Genomic DNA, 27,105 nt, shown 5'->3' on the forward strand with positions numbered 1-27,105 from the left:
TTAACACGAGGTGAACTTCCAGCCTTCCAGTATACGGTCCTGTTTACCAACCAGTAAAGCGGTGAGGAAAACCAACTCCAGCGCACGCCAGCTCCAGCAGTCCCCGGGCATCATTGCGATCTTCGGCGCCTGCCAGCGCCTCAGCCGTTAGCGACTGCCACTGCGCTCAATCATACTGGACCAGGCTCACGATTGGAAGCGCCCCACAGAGGACTGTGCGCACCACGGACACTCAGCCATTGCGGGAACAACACCCATCGCCTGAGTTACCATTTACAGACCGGTAACAATTTCTAATATTACAGACTGTTTGCTACTGTATCTAAAAGGGACATATCTACCCTAAATACCCAGAAGAGCAACTCTTTAACATATTTGTTTGGTACAGATCTTACTCTGCTATTTTATTATCCTATGCCAGGATTATAGTTTTAACTACTATATGCCTAAATATATTGTTAGGTTGCCTTTTAATATGTATGTTCTTCTCACAAGGGCCCTGTGAGAAGTGCCTAATTTTATTAATATTTTATAATAAATATTGATTATTATTGAAGCACGATCCACGTATATCTATTTTCATTTACTCACCTAGAAGGTCCGGGCTACATTGTGTATTTTTTAGATTTGTAAATTAGCAAAGATTTGGAGAGGCTCTTGTCAGTCTGACTACCAAATCGACCTGGGCTACCCAATATAGACACCTATACCCACAGTGTTGATTATATACAATGTAATTTAAAGAAAAATATTAGGGCTCAAGGTCAAGGACATTAATGTCAATATTATAACTTTTATTAGTAATTGTATTATGCACAATAAATGGAATAGCGGAGTCCGTGTCACAAAGGACAAAGGGCCCTTGTGAAAACACGGCATCAACTGTAAATAGTATAAAAATTTCAGTTGCATAACTAAAAGATAGTAAAATATTAAACTGTGACCACCATAAAATAAGTAAAATGAATTAGTAACTTCACAATAAAATATATTAAACTTTAAATTCATAAAAAATCAGCTCCAAAAGTCAATTAATTGTCCATATAAATCATATAGAACAAGTGCCAAAAGTGTTCCGATTAATAAAATGTCACTGTAGAAAATCACTTTGTCAATTTGTTGGAAAAGGTCATAACCAATAGCAACTGCCCATCAATGTGATGTAACCAATGGCAACCGTCAGACTTCTATAGATAATAGTATTCTGCAGCCGACAATGTCACAACAATACTCAGGCCACAGCAGATCCTGTATTTGTATATGCAATTATTTGTAGCAGTATATGATACTGTATGCTCACCACCTCGGGACCACAGGTTCTTGCTCTGCGCTGCAATATCCTCTGTTAGCGATGTTCCGGCTCTCGGTGGTATGAGCGGGTACCACTGGAGACTCGGCCGTCTCCTATACTGGTGATGCGGGTACAAGTGGGCTCCGGATATGGTGTCTGCAGTGCTTGCAAGGAGGGTCCTCTGCAGGTGGTGGCGGCGTTCTAGTGGCAGCGAGGGCACGCTTTAAGGCTGCAAGCAGAGCTGATTGTCCTTTGGCACAGGTAAAGGTTAAATGCCGGCTGATTGTCTTTTAAAACAGGTGACTGTTTTACACAGCACAGCGTTATGGCTGGATCTTTATGAAGATTACTGGTGGTCTCAGTATTAAATGTAAGGGGCTCTGGATGCATTTCAGGACCTTCTCGGTCCTTTCTTCAGCAGAGACAAATATATAATAATATTGATATATAATATCGAGATTTGTAAATTACTTCTATTAAAAAATCTTAATCCTTCCAGTACTTATTAGCTGCTGAATACTACAGAGGAAATGGTTTTCTTTTTGGAACACAGAGCTCTCTGCTGACATCATGACCACAGTGCTCTCTGCTGACATCTCTGTCCATTTTAAGAACTGTCCAGAGTAGGAGAAAATCCCCATAGCAAACATATGCTGCTCTGGACAGTTCCTAAAATGGACAGAGATATCAGCAGAGAGCACTGTGGTCATGAGGTCAGCAGAGAGCTCTGTGTTCCAAAAAGAAAACCATTTCCTCTGTAGTATTCAGCAGCTAATAAGTACTGGAAGGATTAAGATTTTTTAATAGAATTAATTTACAAATCTGTTTAACTGTTTAATCACCAGTTGATTTAAAAAAAAAAAAAAAGTTTCCGCCGGAGTACCCCTTTAACGACCACGGAGGGGACTTCATGGTAAAAGTAACATGTTCTTTTCTGTCTGTAGGCTAATGGAATTAAAAAGACACCCAATTTATATGTTTTTTTCAATTATTGTACTTAAAAAATAAAATAAAAATAAAGTCACTTTTTTTATTCACAAAATCAGTAAGTCAAAAATCTACTTTTCTGACTCCTATAACATTATTTTTCTGTATACGGGGCTTTACGAGGGCATATTTTTTGCGCCATAATCTGTAGTTTTTATCTGTATCATTTTGTTTAAGTGTACCTGTTAGACAAAAACTCCGGACACTGAGGACAAGCAGGGCTCCGGGCAATGAGGCTCTGCAACATGCTCCTGGCTCACACAACAGGATAATTAACAAGCCAGGAGTCTACACAGAGCCTTGCTTGTCCTGCCCTCACTGCCTGTATTTGGACTCCGCAGCATTTTTTTCACCCAAAAATATACACATTTTTTAACCAATGTACGGTGTATTACAAATGTGCATATAATGGTATTATGAAAATTATTTTTATTAATACATATTCAAATTACATCATATTATGCACAATGAAGCAGATAGATACTGTTCACCCTCTGTGATGCTGTACTAATATAAATTATTGAGGATAATTTATACACATATATATATATATATATATATATATATATACACACATACACACAAAAATATGCAAATTAGCTCACCACACCGCCTATGCACTACCTGTGTAGGTGGTGTGGTGAGCTAATTTGCATATTTTTGTACCCAGAAGCCCGCGGAGTGCTAAATGGCCTACTTAAATCTCCGTCCTACGCCAGAAGTGGCGTCCTCTCCCTGAGGAAAATACTGATCCCGTATAATATATATTACATATATACATACACACACACACACACACACACACACACACACACTTATACAGACACACAAAATGTATATAGTGGGACAATTCCCTACAAAATGGATTGTGCACTATAAACAGTTCAATATATTAAGTGTAATGCACTTTATATATTGCTATGCACGGATATTCTTGATAATCCCTTTATGTATTGAATTGTCTATAGAGCACACTCCATGTTGTACTGAATTGTCCCATTATACACATTTTGTACATATAGGCCCTCATTTACTATTGCAAACCCAACATGTTTTGTCAGGTTGTGCGCCAGACTCCGTTGCATTGTGCCAGAAATTCTGTCTGCGTCAGATTTTGCGCCAGAATTGAAAAAACCCGACTGACTCTCCATTTTGCTAAGAAAACCCGAAAAGGGGGCATGGCTGCAGGGAAAAGGGGGCGTGGTCTCTGAAAAGGGGCGTGTTCCCAACATTTTCACAAAAACCCAACATATTTACTAAGGTTTCCACAAAAAAATGTGGTGGATTTGAGCTGAGGAAAACCAGACCGATCAGAACATGTGTAAAAAAACAAAAAGCAAAATGTAGGGAAAGTGGAAAATGTAGGGAAACCTTAGTAAATAACGTGGAAAATAAATTGTAGGGAATTAAAACCCACAAAGAAACCTACACAACACTCTTAGTAAATCAGGGCCATAGAGTCTATTTATTTTAGATACTCTTCACCCTCTGCGATGCATGGGCAACTGAACTATCTGCTTCTTGTGCATAATATGATGTAATTTTAATATGTATTAATAAAAATACATTTTAAAAGGGGTACTCTGGTGGAAAACTTTTAATTAACTGGTGTCAAAAAGTTAAAACAGATTTGTAAATCACTTCTATTAAAAATGTTTATCCTTCCAGTAATTATTAGCAGCTTTATTATACAGAGGAAATTCTTTTCTTTTTAGGTTTCTTTTCTGCCATTACCACAGTGCTCTCTGCTGACACCTCTGTCCATTTTAGGAACTGTCCAGAGCAGGAAAAAATCCCCATAGCAAACATATGCTGCTCTGGACAGTTCCTAAAATGGACAGAGGTGTCAGCAGGGAGCACTGTGGTCGTGACAGAAAAGAAACCCCAAAAGAAAGGAATTTCCTCTATAGTATACAATCGCTAATAAGTACTGTAAGGATTAAACATTTTTTGATAGAAGTAATTAACAAATCTGTAACTTTCTGGCACCAGTTGATTTAAAAAAAAAAAAAAAGTTTTCCACCGGAGTACCCCTTTATTTTCTATGGCTTTATTGAACTTGATGTTCTCCAGTGTATGATTACTTCTAACAGGTTTGCCTCTTACAGTTTAGAATGGATCTATGTTTGATACCTCAGATTTAGTCTCATGATGGCATATGGGTTACAGCATCACATATCCCCAGGACTTGTGTATTGTACACTTCAAGATGGGACTTGTTGATTTTTTTTTTATTTTTTTTTAAATGATATGACCAAAAAAGCATTTTTGACATGTGATTCATTTTATGTTTTTGCCATATACAGCAGTGTGGGATAATAAACATTATGTTTTAATAGTTTTATTTAACCGTTCACCATAGGGACTTTTATATGCAATCATTAGATAGCATTAGTGAATCAGGGACCTCCCCGCTCATCGGACCACCTTGACCACTTTGCGGGGGCCAAATGAGCCCATTAAACTAGCCAGTATATATGATTTAATACTTAAGAAAACATGATCACATTTATACGGGAGTGCCGGAGATGCCCGAGTACAGCACTCAGGTCTCTTTGGCGATCCCATTAAGAATGAATGGGGTGCGTACAGGGGTCAGCTCCTCTCAGAGAGTCGGGCCTGTTTAGGAGATTGAGCGGGAATACTGGGGATAGGGGATAAATTACTTTTCACTTCAGTACTCTTAATGGCTAAACATTCTGGCTTCATAAAACAAGCCCCAAATAAGCATAATTTAATTGAATTTTAAATCTTTATCCAGATGAAGCAGAAAAAAAAAACTAATTACAGAATAAGGTTTGGATAATTGGACAGCAAATTTTCTGGAAAGAAAGACAGTACCACGGTGGTTCAAGTTAGTTCTATCACCTAACAATGATATATTACAATTGTGCCCACGTTAAGGTGTAGCATGAAATAGGTAAATAGCGATGTCCGGCCTCGGCCAGTGGTTGCCTCAGGGGAAGTACGACACTCTGGGCCCTGACGTCACCCTTTCTGAGAAGAAGAGGATTGCAGCCGGGGACAGGCACAAAACACCGGAGGCACAGTGGAAACGCTGGGAGGTAAGTAAAAGGTTGTTTTTTCTCTTAAGTCCCATGTAATTCTTTAGGACCTCTGCTACATCTCCTGTCTTTTGGGCTGCAGAGATTGCCCAGGACTTTTAAATAGCCTGCAAGGTGCAGAGAATATTTATTTAGAAAGGAGACATCATGGTTGCTTTTACACTTCCACAAGATTTAGGTAGGAAGACCTGGCAAAGCCGGGTACTCTGCTAGTTGACCATAAAATATGCAAACAGACAGAGCATTTTGAACCCTCTGCAATTTTCATCACAATATAACATATCACGCCGTATGTATACACATACACACACACACACACACCAAAAGATTATATTCCTGGTTATCTTGGTCCTTGTTTCTCTGTATATAGAAAAGCAACAACAGGAGATTAAATGAACTTGCATTTTATTGGGGGCATCACCGGTGGTAACTGCAGCCAAAACATTATTTTGTTTGCAGCTATTCTGTGCCACTTGTTAAATGGCTGGAGTAATACATCTGCCTATACAGAAATACACTGGATGATTTTTATTTTGTTGACAGACATATGGAAAAAAAAAAATTCAACCAATCCCAGAGTTTACTGCATTAGAAGCACATTGTCACCGATTGTAAGAAGTTACATTAATTACTTCTTATAAATTTAACTGGAAAAACAGGGAGCACAATAAGAGTTAACACAATAGGGAGTACTAATAGAACAGGCAAGTAATCCATTGGAACAACACCTAACATTTACATTGCTGCTCTGTACTCATTATGCAGGCTTTTGGTTAAATAATGAACAAAATGTATTACAGACGCTGAAGAGAATCCCAAAATTATAAAACAACCCGAAAAGCCCCAAGGAGAGAAAACAGAAAGAAGGATAATATTGACAATTCTAAAGGGCACAGTTTGACTGTGGCTGTTCTTGCTACACCTGATCAAATATGCACCATGCAATGGGTGGGAGAGAGATAATCAGATCAAGATCCGAAATTGCATTCATATAGAATACAGTGGAATCTTTAGAAAGTAGAACATGTGACAAAGCCTTAGAATAATGGGTGAAATTATTTAAACTCATTAAAAGGGGGTTATCCACGAATAGAAAACAGACGATTTCATTCAAAAACAGCTCCACACCTGTCCTCATGTTGTGTGCAGTATAACAAGTCAGCCCCATTCACTTCCTAAATACCACAGACAACCTGAAGACAGGTGAGATGCTGTTTTTTGATTAAATCAACTGTTTTTCTATTCCTAGATAGCCCCTTTATTAATAGGTTATCATAGTAAGTCTATAGAAGAAAGGGAAAATACACTTACTAATGGCTGCTAATATAAGACATGCAGCTGTTACCGAGGAAAACAGTTTTTAAATGCAAATGGTTTTGTTCAGGAAAAGTAAGGAACAAATAAAATACAGCAAAGCACTGTTTCCAGCCTCCTTTTGTAAACTGGATTTTGGGTTTTCTCTTACAGTTTTGGGAAATGTTTAGCTCACAGAAAATGTTCCAGTTTAGGTTCACCCAGGACTTGCACCATGAACACACGGGCTGCTCTATGAGTAGAAGGCTTAGGGTGCATTCACACCACGATTAGAGCATTCAGCAGCTAGATCCGGCGAGACAATTAAAAAACTGGCTGATGCCGTATCTCATTCATTTCATCGAGCTGGAGGGAGTCCGCTAGTGACACCAGTCGACTCCTTTTTGAACCGTATCAGTTTTTGTAGCCAGAAAAACTGCATCAGACCACAGTTTTCAGTCCAGCAACAAAAACTGATAGTCAAAAATGGCCGTGAATCCGGCTACCACATCCCAAAATCATGACGTGAATGCTATCACATGCTAGGTTACAAAATTATTATTAATTTTCAAAAGTACAGCTTAGGGTGCATGCACACAACATCTTGTATATCCAGCAGCCAGATCTGGTGGGAACATTTCAAAGTAGCACAGAGTAAGCTGGTGACTCTGATCGGTTCATTTTCTGATCATATGTGGCTTTTGACTGACTGAGAACTGTGGTCTCCTGTGGTTTTCAGTCTGGGTCAAAAGCCGGATATGGTCTTAAAATGAGCAGCCCGATGTCACTAGCTGACTCTAATCGGCTTATTGAAATGAATAGGGTACAGCACTGGTCAGGCAGGGATACAAAATGTAGTGTGCATGTATCCTTAGACTGGTTTAACACAATGCCTTTTTTTTTGTAAAATATTTTTTTTATTGTAGGTTGTTGTGTGTAGCCAGATATTACATTAAAGTCTATTGAGCGAAAATGAAGCAGACTACAGCATTTTGTTCTGTGGCATCCTTAGGGTCAGTAACTTTTTAAAAACACAACTTGCTCTGTGTTATGGTGTTCATTTCTGTACAGACAAACTTTTAGAATAAAAATCAATTAAAGAAATAAAAATAAAATAGCCACCAAAAATATCTTAAGAAAAAAACTTGATTGTGTGTGAAGGAGGCCATGAAATTACTCCACTGTGGAATTTTACTGCTCAAGCGGCAAAAAAAAGGTGTACAGTAAAAAAAAAAAAAAAAAAAGAATACAGAGGGTACAGTAAAACTTCCAGCAAGTGTTCGATGCAGCTTTATAGATACAGTGTGGTGCAAAAGAAAAAAAATTAAATTTGTGAACATGGTGTTTATATATCAACACCTTGTGCGGCCCTGTTTGCAAAGCACAAAGTAAAACAAAGCTAAATTTACGCAGCAATATCACAAAAGCCCATTGCCAGATCAGTTCTCGTTTCCACATGGCAGTAGAGCAGGTGCAAATGCCACAAGGAATACTCTGACCTTTCTAAGCCCACCTGCTACTGGAAATCTGTATTATTCTCGTAGGACTTGTAGAAGAAACAGAAAAAGACTGGCACTATGATTATGATCACACAATACACACTTTAATATGACAGTTTTGGCTTCTACACAACACACTATGCATTAAGTAAAAAAGGATAAGAGAAAAAAAGGCTTCTTTTCCAGAAACACCGCCTTGTCTGCCCATGGACATTTTTATTACCAAGTAATTCAGATTCCTAATTGAATACATTTAATCTGTGGTGTTGGGTAAGCAGCATCATTATTAAAACATAAAAGATACTGCTGCTTACCCAACAGCACAGCTAAACACACACCAATCACTGTAACCGGATTGAACACTGGCTCATGGATCGTACCCAGAGAGTGGTGGTCAATGATTCGTACTCTGATTGGTCCCCGGTTATTAGTGGTGTACCCCAAGGTTCAGTACTGGGCCCGCTGTTGTTTAATTTATTTATCAATGATATAGAGGATGGTATTAACAGCTCTGTTTCTATCTTTGCAGATGACACCAAGCTTTGTAGCACGGTACAGTCTATAGAGGATGTGTATAGGTTACAAGATGATTTGGATAGACTAAGTGTCTGGGCATCCACTTGGCAAATGAGGTTCAATGTGGATAAATATAAAGTTATGCATCTGGGTACTAAGAACGTGCAAACTGTAAACATGCAGCAATGTATTCCAATGGCTTCCTCTGTGGTATTCTGTTTTACGTATCACAGATTTGCGAACAGGGATGTTAGCATATGCCAGAGACTTTTGTAAGTCTTTAGCAGACACTCTAGGATTCTTCTTCACCACATTGAGCAGTCTGTGCTGTGCTCTTGCAGTCATCTTTACAGGAAAGCCACTCCTAGGGAAGAGTAGCAGCAGTGCTGAACGTTCTCCATTTAAAGACAATTTGTCTTACTGATGAACAGCAAGGCTTTTGAAGATACTTTTATAACCCTTTTCAGATTTATGCAAGTCGACAATTCTTAATCGTAGGTCTTCTGAGAGCTCTTTTGTACGAGGCATCATTCACATCAGACAATGCTTCTTGTGAAAAGCAAACCCAGAACTGGCGGGTGTTTTTTATTGGGCAGGGCAGCTGTAACCAACACCTCCAATCTCATCTCATTGATTGGACTCCAGTTGGATGACACCTCACTCCAATTATCTCTTGGAGATGTCATTAGTCTAGGGGTTCACATACTTTTTCCAACTGCACTGAGAATGTTTACATGGTGTGTTCAATAAAAACATGGTAAGATTTTATTCTGTGTTTTATTAGTTTAAGCAGACTGTGATTGTCTATTATTGTGACATAGATGAAGATCAGATCCCATTTTATGACCAATTTGTGCAGAAATCCATATAATGACAAAGGGTTCACATACTTTTTCTTGCAACTGCATATAAGGGGGAAAAAAAAGGAGACCAGTGTGGGGTTTCAGACCAATAAACGTACCTTCATGCCGGCGCCCGGTCCCTCTGAAGTTCGGCTTCTTCCAGCGCTGAATTGCGTGCTGGAGGCAGGCCTGTCGGCTGGATTTGAATATTCATGGGTGCTGGTCACGTGAGTGTTCGTGCCTACTGAGTGCTCACGTGATAAGCGCCCATGAATATTCAAATCCAGCCGGCGGGCCCGCCTCCAGCACGCAATTCAGCACTGGAAGAAGCCGAACTTCAGAGGGACCGGGTGCCGGAATGTAGGTTCGTATATCGGTTCGAAACCATGCACTGGTCTGTTCACCCACACTATAACCCGGCATTATTGGTGAACGGGTGACAGTTTTCCATTAACACTGAGGCCTATGGACAACAAATGCCATTTTATGACTTGTGGCACACTTACTACGCAGTGGCATCCAGGTATATTCATATGTTACATTAGGAAATGAAACTACAATAAGAAAGGCAATATATTGTTAAATGAGCAACACAACCAATAAGTGACCGAAATACTCACGTTTTATATTATTCAGTATGTCTTTAAGCTGGCTAAAACTGTGCAGCAAGGGGTCCTGCTCTTCATCCTAGAGTGAAGTAGAAAGTATTAAAAAGGCAACCAATTTTATATAATGAGTGAAGACAAAATAAACAATCATAGGAATGTCGAAATAAAGCTCTGTTTACACAAGGTTTTGCATCCTGGCACTGACTATTATAGTCAAAAAACAGGATCTGCATTTTTGTAAGGCGTGGTTCACCCCATGATTTGTGCTGCAAAGCTGTCAAAGTGGCTAGCCAATGTATCCATGCTTGGAAAGACACGGTCCCCATTAATTTCAATTGCCCAAACATAGCTAGTGCCTACGTAACTAAGTATCCGTTTAGTCTCAGAATAAAAAGTGCTGCAAACCATACTTCTCAGTCCAAGCCAAAACTTGCAGAAAACCACTACTGTGCCATTGAAATGAATAGGGCCTGTGCCTGTCCGAGCTTGGATACTTCAGCATGCTGAGAAAAGTCTAACATCAGATTGTGTTCACAAAGGTGATCTTTCAGTTGGAAAAATCCAATTGAGTATTTGTGGAAGAAATCCAAGGCGTACAGATTTGCCCATGGATTAGCACTATGTGAATGGCTACTGTTCCGTATACAACTATCTAGCCAGGAGGGCCGCTGTCCAGGTGAAAAAAAAATCTATTAGAAGGACATGCAGCCTTAGGGGTAGGGATTTCAAACAAAAAGACCCAATCAAATTGGTGACAAATCCCTGCAATATGCGATCACAATAAAAAGGGGTTGTCTAGCAATAGAAAAACAGAGCTAATTTCTTCCAAAATCCGCAACACACCTGTCCTCAGGTGGTGGTGGTATTATAGCTCGGCTCCGTTCACTTCAATGGAACTGAGCTGCAATACCACAAAAAGGACAGGTGTGTTAATGTTTTTTTTTTTTGTTTTGTTTTTTTAACCACTTAAGGACCAGGCCATTTTACACCTTAGGACCCAGCCATTTTTTGAACATCTGACCACTGTCACTTTAAACATTAATAACTCTGGAATGCTTTTAGTTATCATTCTAATTCAGAGATTGTTTTTTCGTGACATATTCTACTTTAGCATAGTGGTAAAAATTTTGTGGTGAATTGCATCCTTTCATGGTGAAAAATCCCAAAATTTGATGGAAAATTTAAAAATGTTGCATTTTTCTAACTTTGAAGCTCTCTGCTTGTAAAGGAAAATGGATATTCCAAATAAAAAAAATGTTTTATTCACATATACAATATGTCTACTTTATGTTTGCATCATAAAATTAATGAGTTTTTACTTTTGGAAGACACCAGAGGGCTTCAAAGTTCAGCAGCAATTTTCCAATTTTCCACAAAATTTTCAAACTCACTATTTTTCAGGAACCAGTTCAGGTTTGAAGTGGATTTGAAGGGTCTTCATATTAGAAATACCCCATAAATGACCCCATTATAAAAACTGCACCCCCAAAGTATTCAAAATGACATTCAGTCAGCATTTTAACCCTTTAGGTGTTTCACAGGAATAGCAGCAAAGTGAAGGAGAAAATTCACAATCTTCATTTTTTACACTCGCATGTTCTTGTAGACACAATTTTTGAATTTTTACAAGGGGTAAAAGGAGAAAATGTATACTTATATTTGTAGCCCAATTTCTCTCGAGTAAGCATATACCTAATATGTCTATAAATTGTTCGGCGGGCGCAGTAGAGGGCTCAGAATGGAAGGAGCAACAAGGGGATTTTGGAGAGTACGTTTTTCTGAAATGGTTTTTGGGGGGCATGTTGCATTTAGGAAGCCCGAATGGTGCCAGAACAGCAAAAAAAAAAAAAAACACATGGCATACCATTTTGGAAACTAGACCCCTTAACCTTTCAGGACATAGGGCGTATGGATACGCCCTGAATCCCGAGTCCTTAAGGACCGAGGGCGTATCCATACGCCCGTGGGAATTCCGGCCCCCACCGCTTGCCGGTTGGGGACCGGAGCCGGATGCCTGCTGAAATCGTTCAGCAGGCATCCCGGCATATCGCCCAGGGGGGTCATTATGCCCCCCCATGTCGGCGATCGCCGCAGATCGCTGGACAATTCAGTCCAGCGATCTGCGGCGATTCCGGGTCAATCGGGTCTCCGGTGACCCGGTGACCCGGAATTACTGGCTGTTCGGGGCCGTCTCTGACGGCCCCGAACAGCCAGAGCCTGCAGGGGTGAGGTGGCACTGGTGCCACCTCACGATCGCCCTGATTCGTCGACCGGATTACCGGCCGACCAATCAGGGCGCCTGCTGCGGGTGTCACTCCCGCACCCGCTCCGCCCCTCTTCTGGAGGACGTGAGCGGGTGCGGGAAGACGACCCCCGGTGCTGGGGACCCCGATCCCCGGCGCCCCTGTTGGGATCGGGGCCCCAGGAGCAGCTGCGGCGGCGGGACTGACCTGCAGCGTCTGGATCGTTGGAGGTGAGTGACAGCCTCCTGCTGTTGCTTAGCAACAGCTCCCAGCATGCAAAAAGGGCATGCTGGGAGCTGTAGTTATGCAACAGCAGGAGGCAGACCACCACAACTCCCAGCATTCCCTTATGGGCATGCTGGGACTTATGGTTTTGCAACAGCTGGAGGCACATTCTTTCTATGGAAAAGTGTACCTTCAGCTGTTGTATAACTACAACTCCCAGCTTGCACAAACAGCTAAAGTGCATGCTGGGAGTTGTAGTGGTGCATCTGCTGGTTGCATAACTACAACTCCCAGCATGCCCGTTGGCTGTCGGTGACTGCTGAGAGTTGTAGTTTTGCAACAGCTGAAGGCACACTGGTTGTAAAACTCAGTTTTTTTTTACCTAACTCAGTGTTTCACGACCGGTGTGCCTCCAGCTGTTGCAAACTACAACTCTCAGCAGTCACCGTACACCATGCACCGTACATGCTGGGAGTTGTAGTTTTGCAACAGCTGGAGGCACACTGGTTGTGAAACACTGAGTTAGGTCACAAACTCAGTGATACATAACCAGTGTGCCTACAGTTGTTGCAAAACTGCAACTCTCAGCAGTCACCGACAGCCAACGGGCATGCTGGGAGTTGTAGTTATGCAACAGCTGGATGTCCCCCCCCCCAATGTGAACGTACAGGGTACACTCACATGGGCGGAGGATTACAGTAAGTATCTGGCTGCAAATTTGAGCTGCCGCAAACTTTCTGCTGCAGCTCAAATTGCCAGCGAGAAACTACTGTGAACCCCCCGCCCGTGCGACTGTACCCTAAAAACACTACACTACCACAAAAAATAAAATAAAAAGTAAAAAACACTACATAAACACATACCCCTACACAGCCCCCCTCCCCTCCCCAATAAAAATGAAAAACGTCTGGTACACCACTGTTTCCAGAACGGAGCCTCCAGCTGTTGCAAAACAACTCCCAGTATTGTCGGACAGCCGTTGACTGTCCAGGCATGCTGGGAGTTTTGCAACAGCTGGAGGCACCCTGTTTGGGAATCACTGGCGTAGAATACCCCTATGTCCACCCCTATGCAATCCCTAAATTAGGCCTCAAATGCGCATGGCGCTCTCACTTTGGAGCCCTGTCGTATTTCAAGGCAACAGTTTAGGGTCACATATGGGGTATCGCCCTACTCGGGAGAAATTGTGTTACAAATTTTGGGGGGTATTTTCTGCTTTTACCCTTTTTAAAAATGTAAAATTTTTGGGAAAACAAGCATTTTAGGTAAAAAAAAAAAAAAAAATTTTTTACATATGCAAAAGTCGTGAAACACCTGTGGGGTATAAAGGTTCACTTAACCCCTTGTTACGTTCGCCGAGGGGTCTAGTTTCCAAAATGGTATGCCATGTGGGGTTTTTTTGCTATCCTGGCACCATAGGGGCTTCCTAAATGCGGCATGCCCCCAGAGCAAAATTTGCGTTCAAAAAGCCAAATGTGACTCCTTCTCTTCTGAGACCTGTAGTGCGCCAGCAGAGCACTTTTTACCCCCATATGGGGTGTTTTCTGAATCGGGAGAAATTGGGCTTCAAATTTTTAGGGGTATTTTCTGCTATTACCCTTTTTAAAAATAAAAATTTTTGGGGAAAACAAGCATTTTAGGTAAAATTTTTTTTTTTTTTTTTTACATTTGCAAAAGTCGTGAAACACCTGTGGGGTATTAAGGTTCACTTTATCCCATGTTACATTCCCCGAGGGGTCTAGTTTCCAAAATGGTATGCCATGTGTTTTTTTTTTGCTGTTCTGGCACCATAAGGGCTTCCTAAAGGTAACATGCCCCCCAAAAACCATTTCAGAAAAACGTACTCTCCAAAATCCCCTTGTCGCTCCTTCCCTTCTGAGCCCTCTACTGCGCCCGCCGAACACTTTACATAGACATATGAGGTATGTGCTTACTCGAGAGAAATTGGGCTACAAATACAAGTAAAAATTTTGTCCTTTTACCCCTTGTAAAAATTCAAAAATTGGGTCTACAAGAACATGTGAGTGTAAAAAATGAAGATTGTGAATTTTCTCCTTCACTTTGCTGCTATTCGTGTGAAACACCTAAAGGGTTAAAACGCTGACTGAATGTCATTTTGACTACTTTGGGGGGTGTAGTTTTTATAATGGGGTCATTTATGGGGTATTTCTAATATGAAGACCCTTCAAATCCACTTCAAACCTGAACTGGTCCCTGAAAAATACTGAGTTTGAAAATTTGGTGAAAAATCGGAAAATTGCTGCTGACCGTTGAAGCCCTCTGGTGTCTTCCAAAAGTAAAAACTCATCAATTTTATGATGCAAATATAAAGTAGGCATATTGTATATGTGAACCAAAAAAAAATGTATTCGGAATATCCATTTTCCTTACAAGCAGAAAGCTTCAAAGTTAGAAAAATGCTAAATTTTCAAATTTTTCATCAAATTTACGGATTTTTCACCAAGAAAGGATGCAAGTATCGACAAAAATTTACCACTATGTTAAAGTAGAATATGTCACGAAAAAAAAATCTCGGAATCAGAATGATAACTAAAAGCATTCCAGAGTTATTAATGTTTAAAGTGACAGTGGTCAGATGTGCAAAAAACGGTCCGGTCCTTAAGGCCAAAATGGGCTCCGTCCTGAAGGGGTTAAGGAATGTAACAAGGAATTAAGTGAGCCTTAATACCCCACAGGTGTTTCACAACTTTTGCATATGTAAAAAAAAAAAAAAATAATTTCCACTAAAATGTGTGTTTCCCTTCAAATTTCACATTTTTGCAAGGGTTAATAGCAGAAAAGACCCCCCAAAATTTGTAACCCCATCTCTTCTGAGTATGGCGGTACCTCATAAGTTGACCTGAAGTGTACTATGGGCGAACTACAATGCTCAGAAGAGAAGGAGTAATATTTGGCTTTTTGAGAGCAAATTTTGCTCGGGGGGCATGTCGCATTTAGGAAGCCCCTGCATAATGCAGGCATTTCCGAATCACCTCGTACCGCTTCAGTGTCATCACTATACTGTAAAGCGGGGTCTGATAGAGGACGTCCCCGCTCCAGTAATGACAGACACTTGGTTTTTTGACCAGGCCCATATGCAGCGAGAGGCCCCAAAATGTCCTCATTTCCGCTGCATCAATGGCGTACCATTCATTGGACCTGGCCAAAAACGAATCACTGCTGGGCATACAAGTTCGTTTGCTCCACCATTAGATTGACCAGGCTGTCACTGGAAAAAAAAAAAACTTTAAAAAGTCCAGATCAGTGAAGCCAGCATGGTCAATCCGGATTCCTGAGTCGCCAACATACTCAGGAATCCGTGGCTGATAACCCTCTGGGGGGCTCCAGACAGGGTCACCGGAAGGGGCTCCGGTGCACTTGTCTGGGGGGCCGGACTCCTATTACGAGCGGCATTGCCACCCGTACTAGTGTCGGCCACTGGGTCACTCTCTTGGGGGGTGCGTGGCCTCGCCTAGCGGCGTCTCCGCTGCCGTACGGGGGACTCATCATCACTACTAGATGATGAGGAGGGAGAGGAAGAACACAAAAAAAATCAGATCTTCCTCGTCCTCACTGGCAGATTCGGAGTCTGAGGCTAAAAAAGCGTAAGCCTCGGCTGCCAAAAATGCCCGGCGGGCCATCGCCTTTTTTCTATGGTGGCGGGGGTGGGACGGTGGAGGGGGTGTGCGCGGGGGGGCAGGGAAGTATGTAGTGTGTGGTGCTTGGTGTAGGGCCCGGGGTCACACGGATCAGGTGACGGTGGACCCCTGGGGACCTATTAGGGGGTCGGGGGTTACTTTTTTTTTTTACTTTCACTTTTGTTTTACCCTACCTTTCCCTGCAACAAGCTGACCCTGATCTAGGGGCTCTTCTTTCTGAGGGGGCTCCGGCACTCCGAGGGGGGGATCCCGGTCCTCTTCACACAGCTCTGCCCGCTGACTGAATTCAGCGAGCGTGCAGAGCTGCATGAGGGGACCGTTAACCCCTCCTCTGCTGCACTGCTATTGGCCAACGATCGCTGGCCAATAGCAGCGTTGCTGGGGCGGTGACAGTATTGTCACCGCTCCCCAGCAACTGGAGGTGATTGGCGGTGTATTGTACACCGCTGATCACCTTCCTTTTCCGGGTCATCGGGTCACAAGTGACCCGAATACCCGGAATCGCCGCAGATCGCGGACGTGATGGACGTATGGCTACGCCGTGGGTCCTTAAGGGGCAGGGTGTGAGGGCGTATCCATATGCCCTGGGTCCTGAAGAGGTTAAGCAATCAGCTCTGTCTTTCTAATCCTGAACTACACTTTTAAGGGTATGCTCACACGGGCAGGTCACCCACAAGTTTCCTGCTACAGGTTTCCTGCAGCCAAAAATCCGCAAATCGGTTCCAATCATCTCAATAGGGTTTGCTGCAAAATTTCCTCAGCGGGTAGCTCACCAGTGTGAAGCCACCCTTAGGGATCTCTGCACAGAATTTTGCATTAAAATTCTCCAGAAATTAAATTGCCCATTCACTTCAATGGAATTCCTGGCGCAGAAATTTTGCTGTGTGAATGGGACAGTGGAATCCCATTAGGGTGTATCGGCTATAAATTCATGCGGCATTCCATGCAAAAATTCTTGCATGTAAACATAGCCTCAGGGTGCCCTTCCCTAATATGCCAGTAGCCCCAGCTAGCGAATGCAGTTGTGAACTTCAGGTGGAACTTGTCAATTTAAAACAGTGGCTAGTTCAGGTGCAGCCTGTATTTAGTGAATCACAAACACAAGGCATAACCAACAGTGCTCGTTATCCACTGATCATTATAGGCCTCATCTTGACTTGCCACTGTTAAAACTGGCAAGTCCAGGTTCTGCATTTAGTTCTCCATCGCATGCACTAGTGCAGCGTGAATTAAATAAAAGGTGCCCTTATTGTACAGCTATCTGGGGCCTAATAAATGACCCCCAGGTCTGCCGTGGCAATATGCCTAAGACAGCATCAAAAATATGGCTTAAAAGACTACCTGCCAGGTTACTACTGACTGTTATATTTAGTATCTTAAAGCATTATAGAAGCAACAAGACAATTGCACTGTGACATCCCCTATTGGAAGTAAAAAATATAAACAAAAAAAAGGTAAATAAAAACTATTGGGTATTGTTGATATGCTTTAACGGGATGATCACAACTGATCTGCAAATCCATATTTAAAAAGGAGATCCCCGGCGTTCGTGCATCCCCACCTCTCCCATAGAGCTGTATTGGGGGGTGCGAGTAATCGAACTCTGTGAGGTCAACAAGACGCACATTAGCTGCGCATGTTCAGGACCCAGCCTATTTCACCTTAAAGCGTACCCATCAGACCCAACAAAAAAAAAAATATTTTTTTTTTTATATATCACTGAGTACCTAATATCTAATTTTTATGTGTCTAGCACCTTTAATTTTTTTTATTACACTTATTTTGCTCACTAGTCTGAATTCCTCTCAAAGGGAGGGGGCGTGGCCTCACTGTGCAGGTCTCCACCCCCTCCCTCAGTATGCTGTCTGCTCACATCTCCCCTACCATTAGCAAGACTACAACTCCCAGCTTGTCCTCACTGACAGTAGCGGGACACAAGCTGTCAGTGGGAGGATTTTTCCTCCAGCTGTGAGCCCTGCACTCAAAGCTGTCAATCAAGGAAGTGTGTCCATGACATAGGTGATGATGCATGGACACAGCAGGACTAGTATGTGTCCAAGCAGGCAGGGCGGCAGTTTGACTGGCTTTTTCAGTATGAAATTCTGAAAATTTTCTAATGAAAGCAATTGCAAAACCTATTGGTTGCTTTACAACATATCAAAAGTTTTTGTATCTGACAGTGCCAATTTAACCCCTTAAGGACTCAGGGTTTTTCAGTTTTTGCACTTTCATTTTTTTCCTCCTTACCTTTTAAAAATCATAACCCTTTCAATTGTCCACCTAAAAATCCATATTATGGCTTACTTTTTGCGTCGCCAATTCTACTTTGCAGTGACAGTCATTTTACCCAAAAATGCACGGCGAAACGGAAAAAAAATCATTGTGCGACAAAATCGAAGAAAAAACGCCATTTTGTAACTTTTGGGGGCTTCCGTTTCTACGCAGTGCATATTTCGGTAAAAATGACACCTTATTATTCTATAGGTCCATACGGTTAAAATGATACCCTACTTATATAGGTTGGATATTGTCGTACTTCTGGAAAAAAAATCATAACTACATGCAGGAAAATGTATACGTTTAAAAATGTCATCTTCTGACCCCTATAACTTTTATTTTTCCACGTACAGGACGGTATGAGGACTAATTTTTTGCGCCATGATCTGACGTTTTTTATCGGTATGATTTTTGTTTTGATCGGACTTTTTGATCACTTTTTATTCATTTTTTAATGGTATAAAAAGTGACCAAAAATGCGCTTTTTTTGCGCGTACGCCATTGACCGTGCGGTTTAACCCCTTAAGGACCGGGGGGGTTTCCGTTTTTGCATTTTCTTTTTTTGCTCCTTGCCTTTAAAAAATCATAACTCTTTCAATTTTGCACCTAAAAATCCATATGATTGCTTATTTTTTGCGCCACCAATTCTACTTTGTAATGACGTCAGTCATTTTGCCCAAAAATCTACGGTGAAACGAAAAAATAAAAATCATTGTGCGACAAAATTGAAAAAAAACGCAGTTTTGTAACTTTTGGGGGCTTCCGTTTCTACGTAGTACATTTTTCGGTAAAAATGACACCTTATCTTTATTCTGTAGGTCCATCCGATTAAAATGATACCCTATTATATAGGTTTGATTTTGTCAGACTTCTGGAAAAAATCATAACTACATGCAGGAAAATTAATACGTTTAAAATTGTCATCTTCTGACCCCTATAACTTTTTTATTTTTCCGTGTATGGGGCAGTATGAGGGCTCATTTTTTGCGCCGTGATCTGAAGTTTTTGCATTGATAGGACTAATTGATCGCTTTTTATTCAATTTTAAATTATATAAAAAGTGACCAAAAATGCACTATTTTGGACTTTGGAATTTTTTTGCGCGCACGCCATTGACCGAGCGGTTTAATTAATGATATATTTTTATAATTCGGACATTTCCGCATGCGGTGATACCATATATGTTTATTTTTATTTACACTTTTTTTTTTTTTTTTATTGGAAAAGGGAGGTGATTCAGGGGAGGATTTAAATGATCTTTCTTCACTTTTTTTTCCACTTTTTTTTTGCAGTGTTATAGGTCCCATAGGGACCTAATACACTGCACACACTGATCATCATTGATCACTGGTTTCTCATAGGAAACCAGTGATCGACGATTCTGCCGCATGACTGCTCATGCCTGGATCTCAGACACTGAGCAGTCATTTGGCGATCGGACAGCGAGGAGGCAGGTAGGGGCCCTCCCGCTGTCCTGTCAGCTGTTCGGGATGCCGCGATTAGCAGCGGCTATCCCGAACAGCCCGACTGAGCTAGCCGGCAACTTTCACTTTTAGCCGCGCGGCTCAGCTCTGAGCGCGCGGCTAAAGGGTTAATAGCGCACGGCGCCGCGATCGGCGCTGCACGCTATTAGAGGCGGGTCCCGGCTTCACTATGACGCCGGGCCCGCCGTGATATGACGCGGGGTTACTGTGTAACCCCGCGTTATATCAGGAGAGCAGGACCAAGGACGTACCGGTACGTCCTTGGTCCTTAAGGGGTTAATTATATATTTTTATAGTTCGGACATTTACGCATGCGGCGATACCACATATGTTTATTTTTTTTTTTTTTTTTACACTTATTTTTTTTATGGGAAAAGGGGGGTGATTCAAACTTTTATTAGGGAAGGGGTTAAATGACCTTTATTAACACTTTTTTTTTTGCAGTGTTATAGGTCCCATAGGGACCTATAACACTGCACACACTGATCTTTTACACAGATCACAGGCGTGTATTAACACGCCTGTGATCAGTGTTATTGGCGCTTGACTGCTCCTGCCTGGATCTCAGGCACGGAGCAGTCATTCGCCGATCGGACACCGAGGAGGCAGGTAAGGGCCCTCCCGGTGTCCTGTAAGCTGTTCGTGACGCTGCGATTTCACCGCGGCGGTCCCGAACAGCCCGACTGAGCAGCCGGGTCACTTTCACTTCAGAAGCAGCGGTCAGCTTTGATCGGTGTGATCTGCGATCGGCGATGTGTGGTATTAGCCGCGGGTCCCGGCCGTTGAGCGCCGGGACCGACGCGATATGATGCTGGATCGCGGCGCAATCCCGCTTCATATCGCGAGAGCCGGCGCAGGACGTAAATATACATCCTGCGTCGTTAAGGGGTTAAGGACTCAGCAAATTTCGTTTTTGCATTTTCGCTTTTTCCTCCTTCCTTTCTAAAAATCATAACACTTTCAATTTTGCACCTACAGACCCATATTAGGGCTTGTTTTTGTGTCACCAATTGAACTTTGCAATTACATCATTTATTTTAGAATATAACCTGCGGCAAAACGAAAAAAAATATATATTTTTTGTGGGGTCAAATAAAAAACACCATTTTGTAAATTTTGGGGGCTCCCGTTTCTACGCAATGCAATATTTGGTAAAAAATTACACCTGATCTTTATTCTGTAGGTCCATAGGGTTACAAGGATACCCAATTTATGTAGGTTTTATTTTATTTTAATACTTAAAAAAATTATAAGCTACATGCACCAAAATTAGTAGGTTTGAAATTGGCATCTTCTCACCACTATGACTGTTATTTTTCCGTGTACGGGGTGGTATGAGGGCTAATTTTTTGCACCGTCATCTTTAGTTTTTATCGGTTCCATTTTTGTTTTGATGGGATTTTTTGATCGCTTTTTATTAATATTTTAATAGTATATGAATTGACCAAAAATGCACAATTCTGGACTTTGGTATTTTTTTTTACGCGTACACCATCGATTGTGTGGTTTAGCTAACCTAATATTTTAATAGTTCGGACATTTACGCACGCGGTGGTACCACATATATGATTTTTTTTATTCTTTATTACATTATTTTATTTAAAAAATGGGAAAAGGGGGGTGATTTAAACTTTTAATAGGGAAGGGATTAATGAACTTAGAACAGGTTTTATTTTATTTTTAGCCCCCATAGGGGTTAAAACATGCAATCTGATTGCATATACTGATCAGTGCTTTGCCATTGCAAAGCACTGATTAGCGTAACCCCCGATCTGCTGCTCTAGCATGCTGCGCAGGCATGGAGCAGTAGATCGCCGATCGGACAACAGAGAGGCAGGTGAGGACCCTCCCGTCGTCCGGTAAGCTGATCAGGACATAGCGATTGTCGCGATAGTCCCGATCAGCTCTGCTGAGCTGCCAGGATTCTTTTACTTTTTATTTAGATGCCGCAATCAATTTGATCGAGGCGTCTAAAGGCTTAATGCTGGGCATCGGCCCGATTGGGACAACCGGGACCCACCGGGTTTAACTCGTTCTCTGCTAGTGATAGTTTAAACACGTTAAACGGGACCAGGGCATACAGATACACCCTGAGTCCTTAAGGATCGGGGATGCAGAGTGTATGCATAAGAGATTAAAGCATACCATGCAAAAAAAAAAATGTATTAATTTGTTACTCAGTACCTAATCCTGGCCACGTGTACAGTAACCCCCCGACCTACAATGGCCCCGACATATGATAAAATCGACATACGATGGCCTCTCAGAGGCCATCGCATGTCGATGTCAGCATCGACATACGATGCTTTTATATGTCGGGGCCATCGCATTAACTGCTATCCGACAGCGCAAAATGCTTAATCTGCTGTCGGATAGCAGTTTAAGCATCCCTGGCAGGTTCGCTTACCTATTCCCGCTGCTCTGGGTCCACTTCGCGATCCTCCGGTGTCTTGCGCATCTTTTCCAGGGTCCGGGCCTCGCTTTCCGGCGTCAGTATTACGTCACTACGCACACCGCGCCGGCGCAGCAGCATAATAACGTCACCAGAAAGCGAGGCCCGGACCCTGCAGAGGATGCGGAAGAAGCCGGAGGATCGCGAAGAAGACACCGGAGCAGCATCAGACAGCATCGAGAGCGGTGAGGACCTGGTCCGGAGTGGCGGGGACAGGTGAGTACAGCTTCCTATACTTTACATTGCACGGATCCCTCAACATACGATGGATTCGACAAACAAACATATTTAGTATCGCTGCGTGCGTAATTGTATGTACATATAACATTATGTATCCCATATGGTAAATGATGTAAGTGTAAAAACCCCCGTACTTACTCATGATCGGCATAGGGTGTCCCTGAACTAATCTCCTCTGGCGAGGGAACTCCTCTCCTCCGGTGGGGGAGTGAGCCGTAAGCCCAGCAGCACACAGCGCTAGCTCCCGCCTGTCTGATTGACAGGCAGGGAGCAGGGCTGTGCTAGTCACGTGTCTGAGATTTCAGACTCATGTCAGGCCAGCATGAGTCCAAAATCTATAAGACCGGTTTATGTAGGGAGACCCCTAGTGGTGGGTTTTTCAAACTAAAATTACACATGGAAATAAACATTTTTTTATATCACATACATTGCATTGATGCACTTTATCATTTTTGCTGCTTTATACTGTTGTCCAGTGAAAGTTGTTTTATAGACCACCTTGATGCACTTTAGTTATGCTCCTGCTACGGTATTAATTTTGCTTATAAGGAAGAGAGTATTTGTTTGCAGCATGCCTTTTATTATACATGTACTATATGCCATTTAATCACGAGCAGAGCTCCATCTTAGTCAGATTTTACTTTAGCACTTTCCATCTTTACATGATTTTATCCTTCAGTCTTGTGTATTGTTTTCGCATTTATGTTAATAAAGTATTGTCTCCAATGATATTTGTATGCTAGTTTTTCCGTCTGTGAGGTAACTGCTTTGGTGTAGATCAGTTACACATGGGAATATTTTTGTCTCAGACAAATTATAAACCCTCATATCTCGGGAACAGGAGGGCGTTTCAAGAAACCTTAAAGGGGTACTTTTTTTTTTTTTTTTTTTTTTTAAATCAACTGGTGCCAGAAAGTTAAACAGATTTGTAAATTACTTCTATTAAAAAAAAAATCTTTATCCTTCCAGTACTTATTAGCTGCTGAATACTACAGCGGAAATTATTTTCTTTTTGGAACACAGAGCTCTCTGCTGACATCACAAACACACTGTCTCTGCTGACATCTCTGTCCATTTTAGGAACTGTCCAGAGCAGCATATGCTTGCTAAGGGGATTTTCTCCTACTCTGGACAGTTCTTAAAATGGACAGAGATGTCAGCAGAGAGCACTGTGCTTGTGTTTCAGCAGAGAGCTCTGTGTTCCAAAAAGAAAAGAAATTCCTTTGTAGTATTCTGCAGCTAATAAGTACTGGAAGGATTAAGATTTTTAAATAGAAGTAATTTACAGATCTGTTCAACTTTATGGCACCAGTTGATTTAAAAAAGAAAAAAAAAAAAAGTTTTCCACCAGAGTACCCCTTTAACCCCTTAAGGACCCAGCCCATTTATACCTTAAGGACCCGGCCATTTTTTTTTAACATCTGACCACTGTCACTTTAAACATCAATTACTCTGGGATGCTTTTACTTTTCATTCTGATTCCAAAATTGTTTTTCGTGACAGTCTACTTTATGTTAGTGGTAAAATTTTGTCGATACTTGCATCATTTCTTGGTGAAAAATTCCAAAATTTGATGAAAAAAAATTGAAAATGTTGCATTTTTTTTTACTTTGAAGCTCTCTGCTTATAAGGAAAATGAATATTCCAAATAAATTATATATTGATTCACATATACAATATGTCTACTTTATGTTTTCATCATAAAGTTGACATGTTTTTACTTTTGGAAGACATCAGAGGGCTTCAAAGTATAGCAGCAATTTTCCAATTTTTCACAAAATTTTCACAAAATTTTTCAGGGACCAGTTCAGTTTTGAAGTGGATTTGAAGGGCCTTCATATTAGAGATTCCCCAAAAGTAACCCCAGTATAAAAACTGCACCCCTCAAAGTATTCAAAATGACATTCAGAAAGTGTGTTAACCTTTTAGGTGTTTCACAGGAATAGCAGCAAATTGAAGGAGAAAATTCAAAATCTTCATTTTTTACACTTGCATGTTCTTGTAGACCCAGTTTTTGAATTTTTACAAGGGGTAAAAGGAAAGAAATCTTCCTAAAATGTGTAACCCAATTTCTCTCGAGTAAGGAAATACTTCATATGTGTATGTCAAGTGTTCGGCAGGCGCAGTAGAGGGCTCAGAAGGGAAGGAGCGACAATGGGATTTTGGAGAATGAGTTTTTCTGAAATGGTTTTTGGGGGGTATGTCACATTTAGAAAGCCACTATGGTGCCAGAACAGCAAAAAAAAATAAAACACATGGCATACTATTTTGGAAACTACAGCCCTCAAGGAACGTAACAAGGGGTACAGTGAGTCTTAGCACCTCACAGGTGTTTGACGACTTTATGTTAAAGTTGGATGTGTTTTTTTTTTTTCACTATAATGCTGGTTTTCCCCCCCAAATTTTAAATTTTTACAAGGGGTAATAGGAGAAAATGCCCCCCAAAATTTGTAATCCCATCTCTTCTGAGTATGGAAATACCCCATGTGTGGATATCAAATGCACTGCGGGCACACTACAGTGCTCAGAAGAGGAGGAGTCACATTTGGCTTTTGGAAAGCACATTTTGCTGAAATGATTTTTGGGGGGCATGTCGCATTTAGGAAGCCCCTATGGTGCCAGAACAGCAAAAAAATAAAAATAAAACACATGGCATACTATTTTGGAAACTACACCGCTCAAGGAACGTAACAAGGGGTACGGTAAGCTTTAACACCCCACAGGTGTTTGACTACTTTTGATGTGCAAATTACTAAAATGCAGTTTTTCCCCAAATTTTAGATTTTTACAAGGGGTAATAGGAGAAAATGCCCCCCAAAATGTGTAAATTTAGTACTGAATGGAAGTGCGATACTCCCTGAAGCAGTTTTTAATGCAGAGGCCTGGATGATCAGGGCAAGTGTCACATTGAGTGGTGGTGTCCTTCCGTATCCCCCTCCTGTGACACACACTGCATTTTTTCTGGGTTCGTCCCTTCTTTCCAGTGGATCCTGGCAACTAGTACTTCAGTTCCTTGGGAACTCCGGCCTGCTCTTTACCGGTCAGCAAAGATCAGGGCCTTTAGGACTTCTTGGAACTGGAGGAATGTCCCTGTACTGCCAGCGTTCTAGTACAGTACAAAAGAGTTGTACATGGCAACCTGTACCAAGTAGACCGCAACTTTCTTGTATCATACACGTGTTTTCCGCATGGCGTTATATGGCTTCAGGATTTGATCAGAAAGATCAACTCCCCCCATATGCTGATTGTAGTCCAGAATACTATCAGGCTTGAGGACCAGTGTTGTGGTACCTCACACAGGGACTGGTGAGCTGCCGTTGCCATGAATAGCGGTCAGCATAAGGACATCCCTCTTATCCTTATACCTGACCAGCAACAGGTTTTCATGGGCAAGGGCACGGGACTCACCCTTGGGCATAGGTGTCTGGATAAAATTTAGAGAGAGGCCTCTCTGTTTCTTCCGCACAGTCCCACAAGCGAACGTGGATCTGGCGGCAAGGGATGTGAACAGAGGGATGCTGGTATAAAAGTTGTCCACGCACACGTGGTAACCCTTATCCAGCAATGGGTACACAAGGTCCCAGAGTGGGGGAACAATCTGGGGGTTCAATACTGGAATCTCGTCCCTCATACACCCCAAACTTGTAATTGTAACCGGAGGTACCGGTACCCGGAGGTACCCTCACAAAAAGTTTATAAAGCTTCACGCCATACTGCGCCCGCTCCGAGGGAATATACTGGCGGAAGAGGAGGCTCCCCTTAAAATTGATAAGAGACTCATCTACAGAGAACTCCCTGAGCGGTACGTAGGCCTGTGTAGTGTGTGTGCTTGGTGTAACTATTAGATTTAACAGTGTTTGATTAGAAATCACACACCGTTCTATAGGGGAGAAATAAAAATTGCGGACAAAAAAATGAAAATAAAAAAAATGGGGGGGGGGGGGGGGGGGGGATCAAATGCAGTGCCCTGAACCCCTAACAGGGCCCAGGTCACACTGAAAAATTTATGGTGAACCCTTGGTGACCCATTAGGGGGTCGGGGGTCGGAATTTTATTTATTTATTTTTACTTTTTTTTACAATCACTCCTACCTTGCCCTGGAGTGTATTCCCTGCTCTGTCCCTGCAGATCTTCTTTCCTGAGGGAGCTCTGATCGCACAGAGGGGGGGGGGGGGTCCTCCGAGCAGCTATGCCCGCTGACTGAACTCAGTAAATGGGCAGAGCTGCGAGAGGATGCAGTTAACCCCTCCCCTGCTGGCTGCTATTGGCTGGACAGACTGCTATTGGATCGTTCAGCCAACAGCAGCACTCCTGGGGGAGTGATGAAATCGCCACCTCCCCATAAATACAGTGGGTAATAGGGGGTGTATTGTACACCCCAGATCACCTTGTATCTCCAGGGTATGACCCGAATCCTGGCAGAT

The 27,105-nt window shown here is 42.0% G+C and overlaps 1 protein-coding gene across 6 annotated transcripts in view; it reads right to left on the reverse strand.

Moving 5' to 3' along the window:
* The window catches only part of GBF1 (golgi brefeldin A resistant guanine nucleotide exchange factor 1), a 254,726-nt gene that overhangs the window by 212,393 nt on the left and 15,228 nt on the right, over positions 1-27,105 (reverse strand). For all 6 annotated transcript variants that reach the window (XM_056530579.1, XM_056530578.1, XM_056530577.1 and 3 more), the window contains exon 3: positions 10,114-10,180. In XM_056530579.1, coding sequence (XP_056386554.1) covers positions 10,114-10,180 — 67 coding nt within the window. The remainder of the gene's footprint in view (positions 1-10,113; positions 10,181-27,105) is intronic.

Source organism: Hyla sarda, chromosome 7, assembly GCF_029499605.1.
Source record: "Hyla sarda isolate aHylSar1 chromosome 7, aHylSar1.hap1, whole genome shotgun sequence".
In the NCBI taxonomy this organism is placed as follows: Eukaryota; Metazoa; Chordata; class Amphibia; order Anura; family Hylidae; genus Hyla; species Hyla sarda.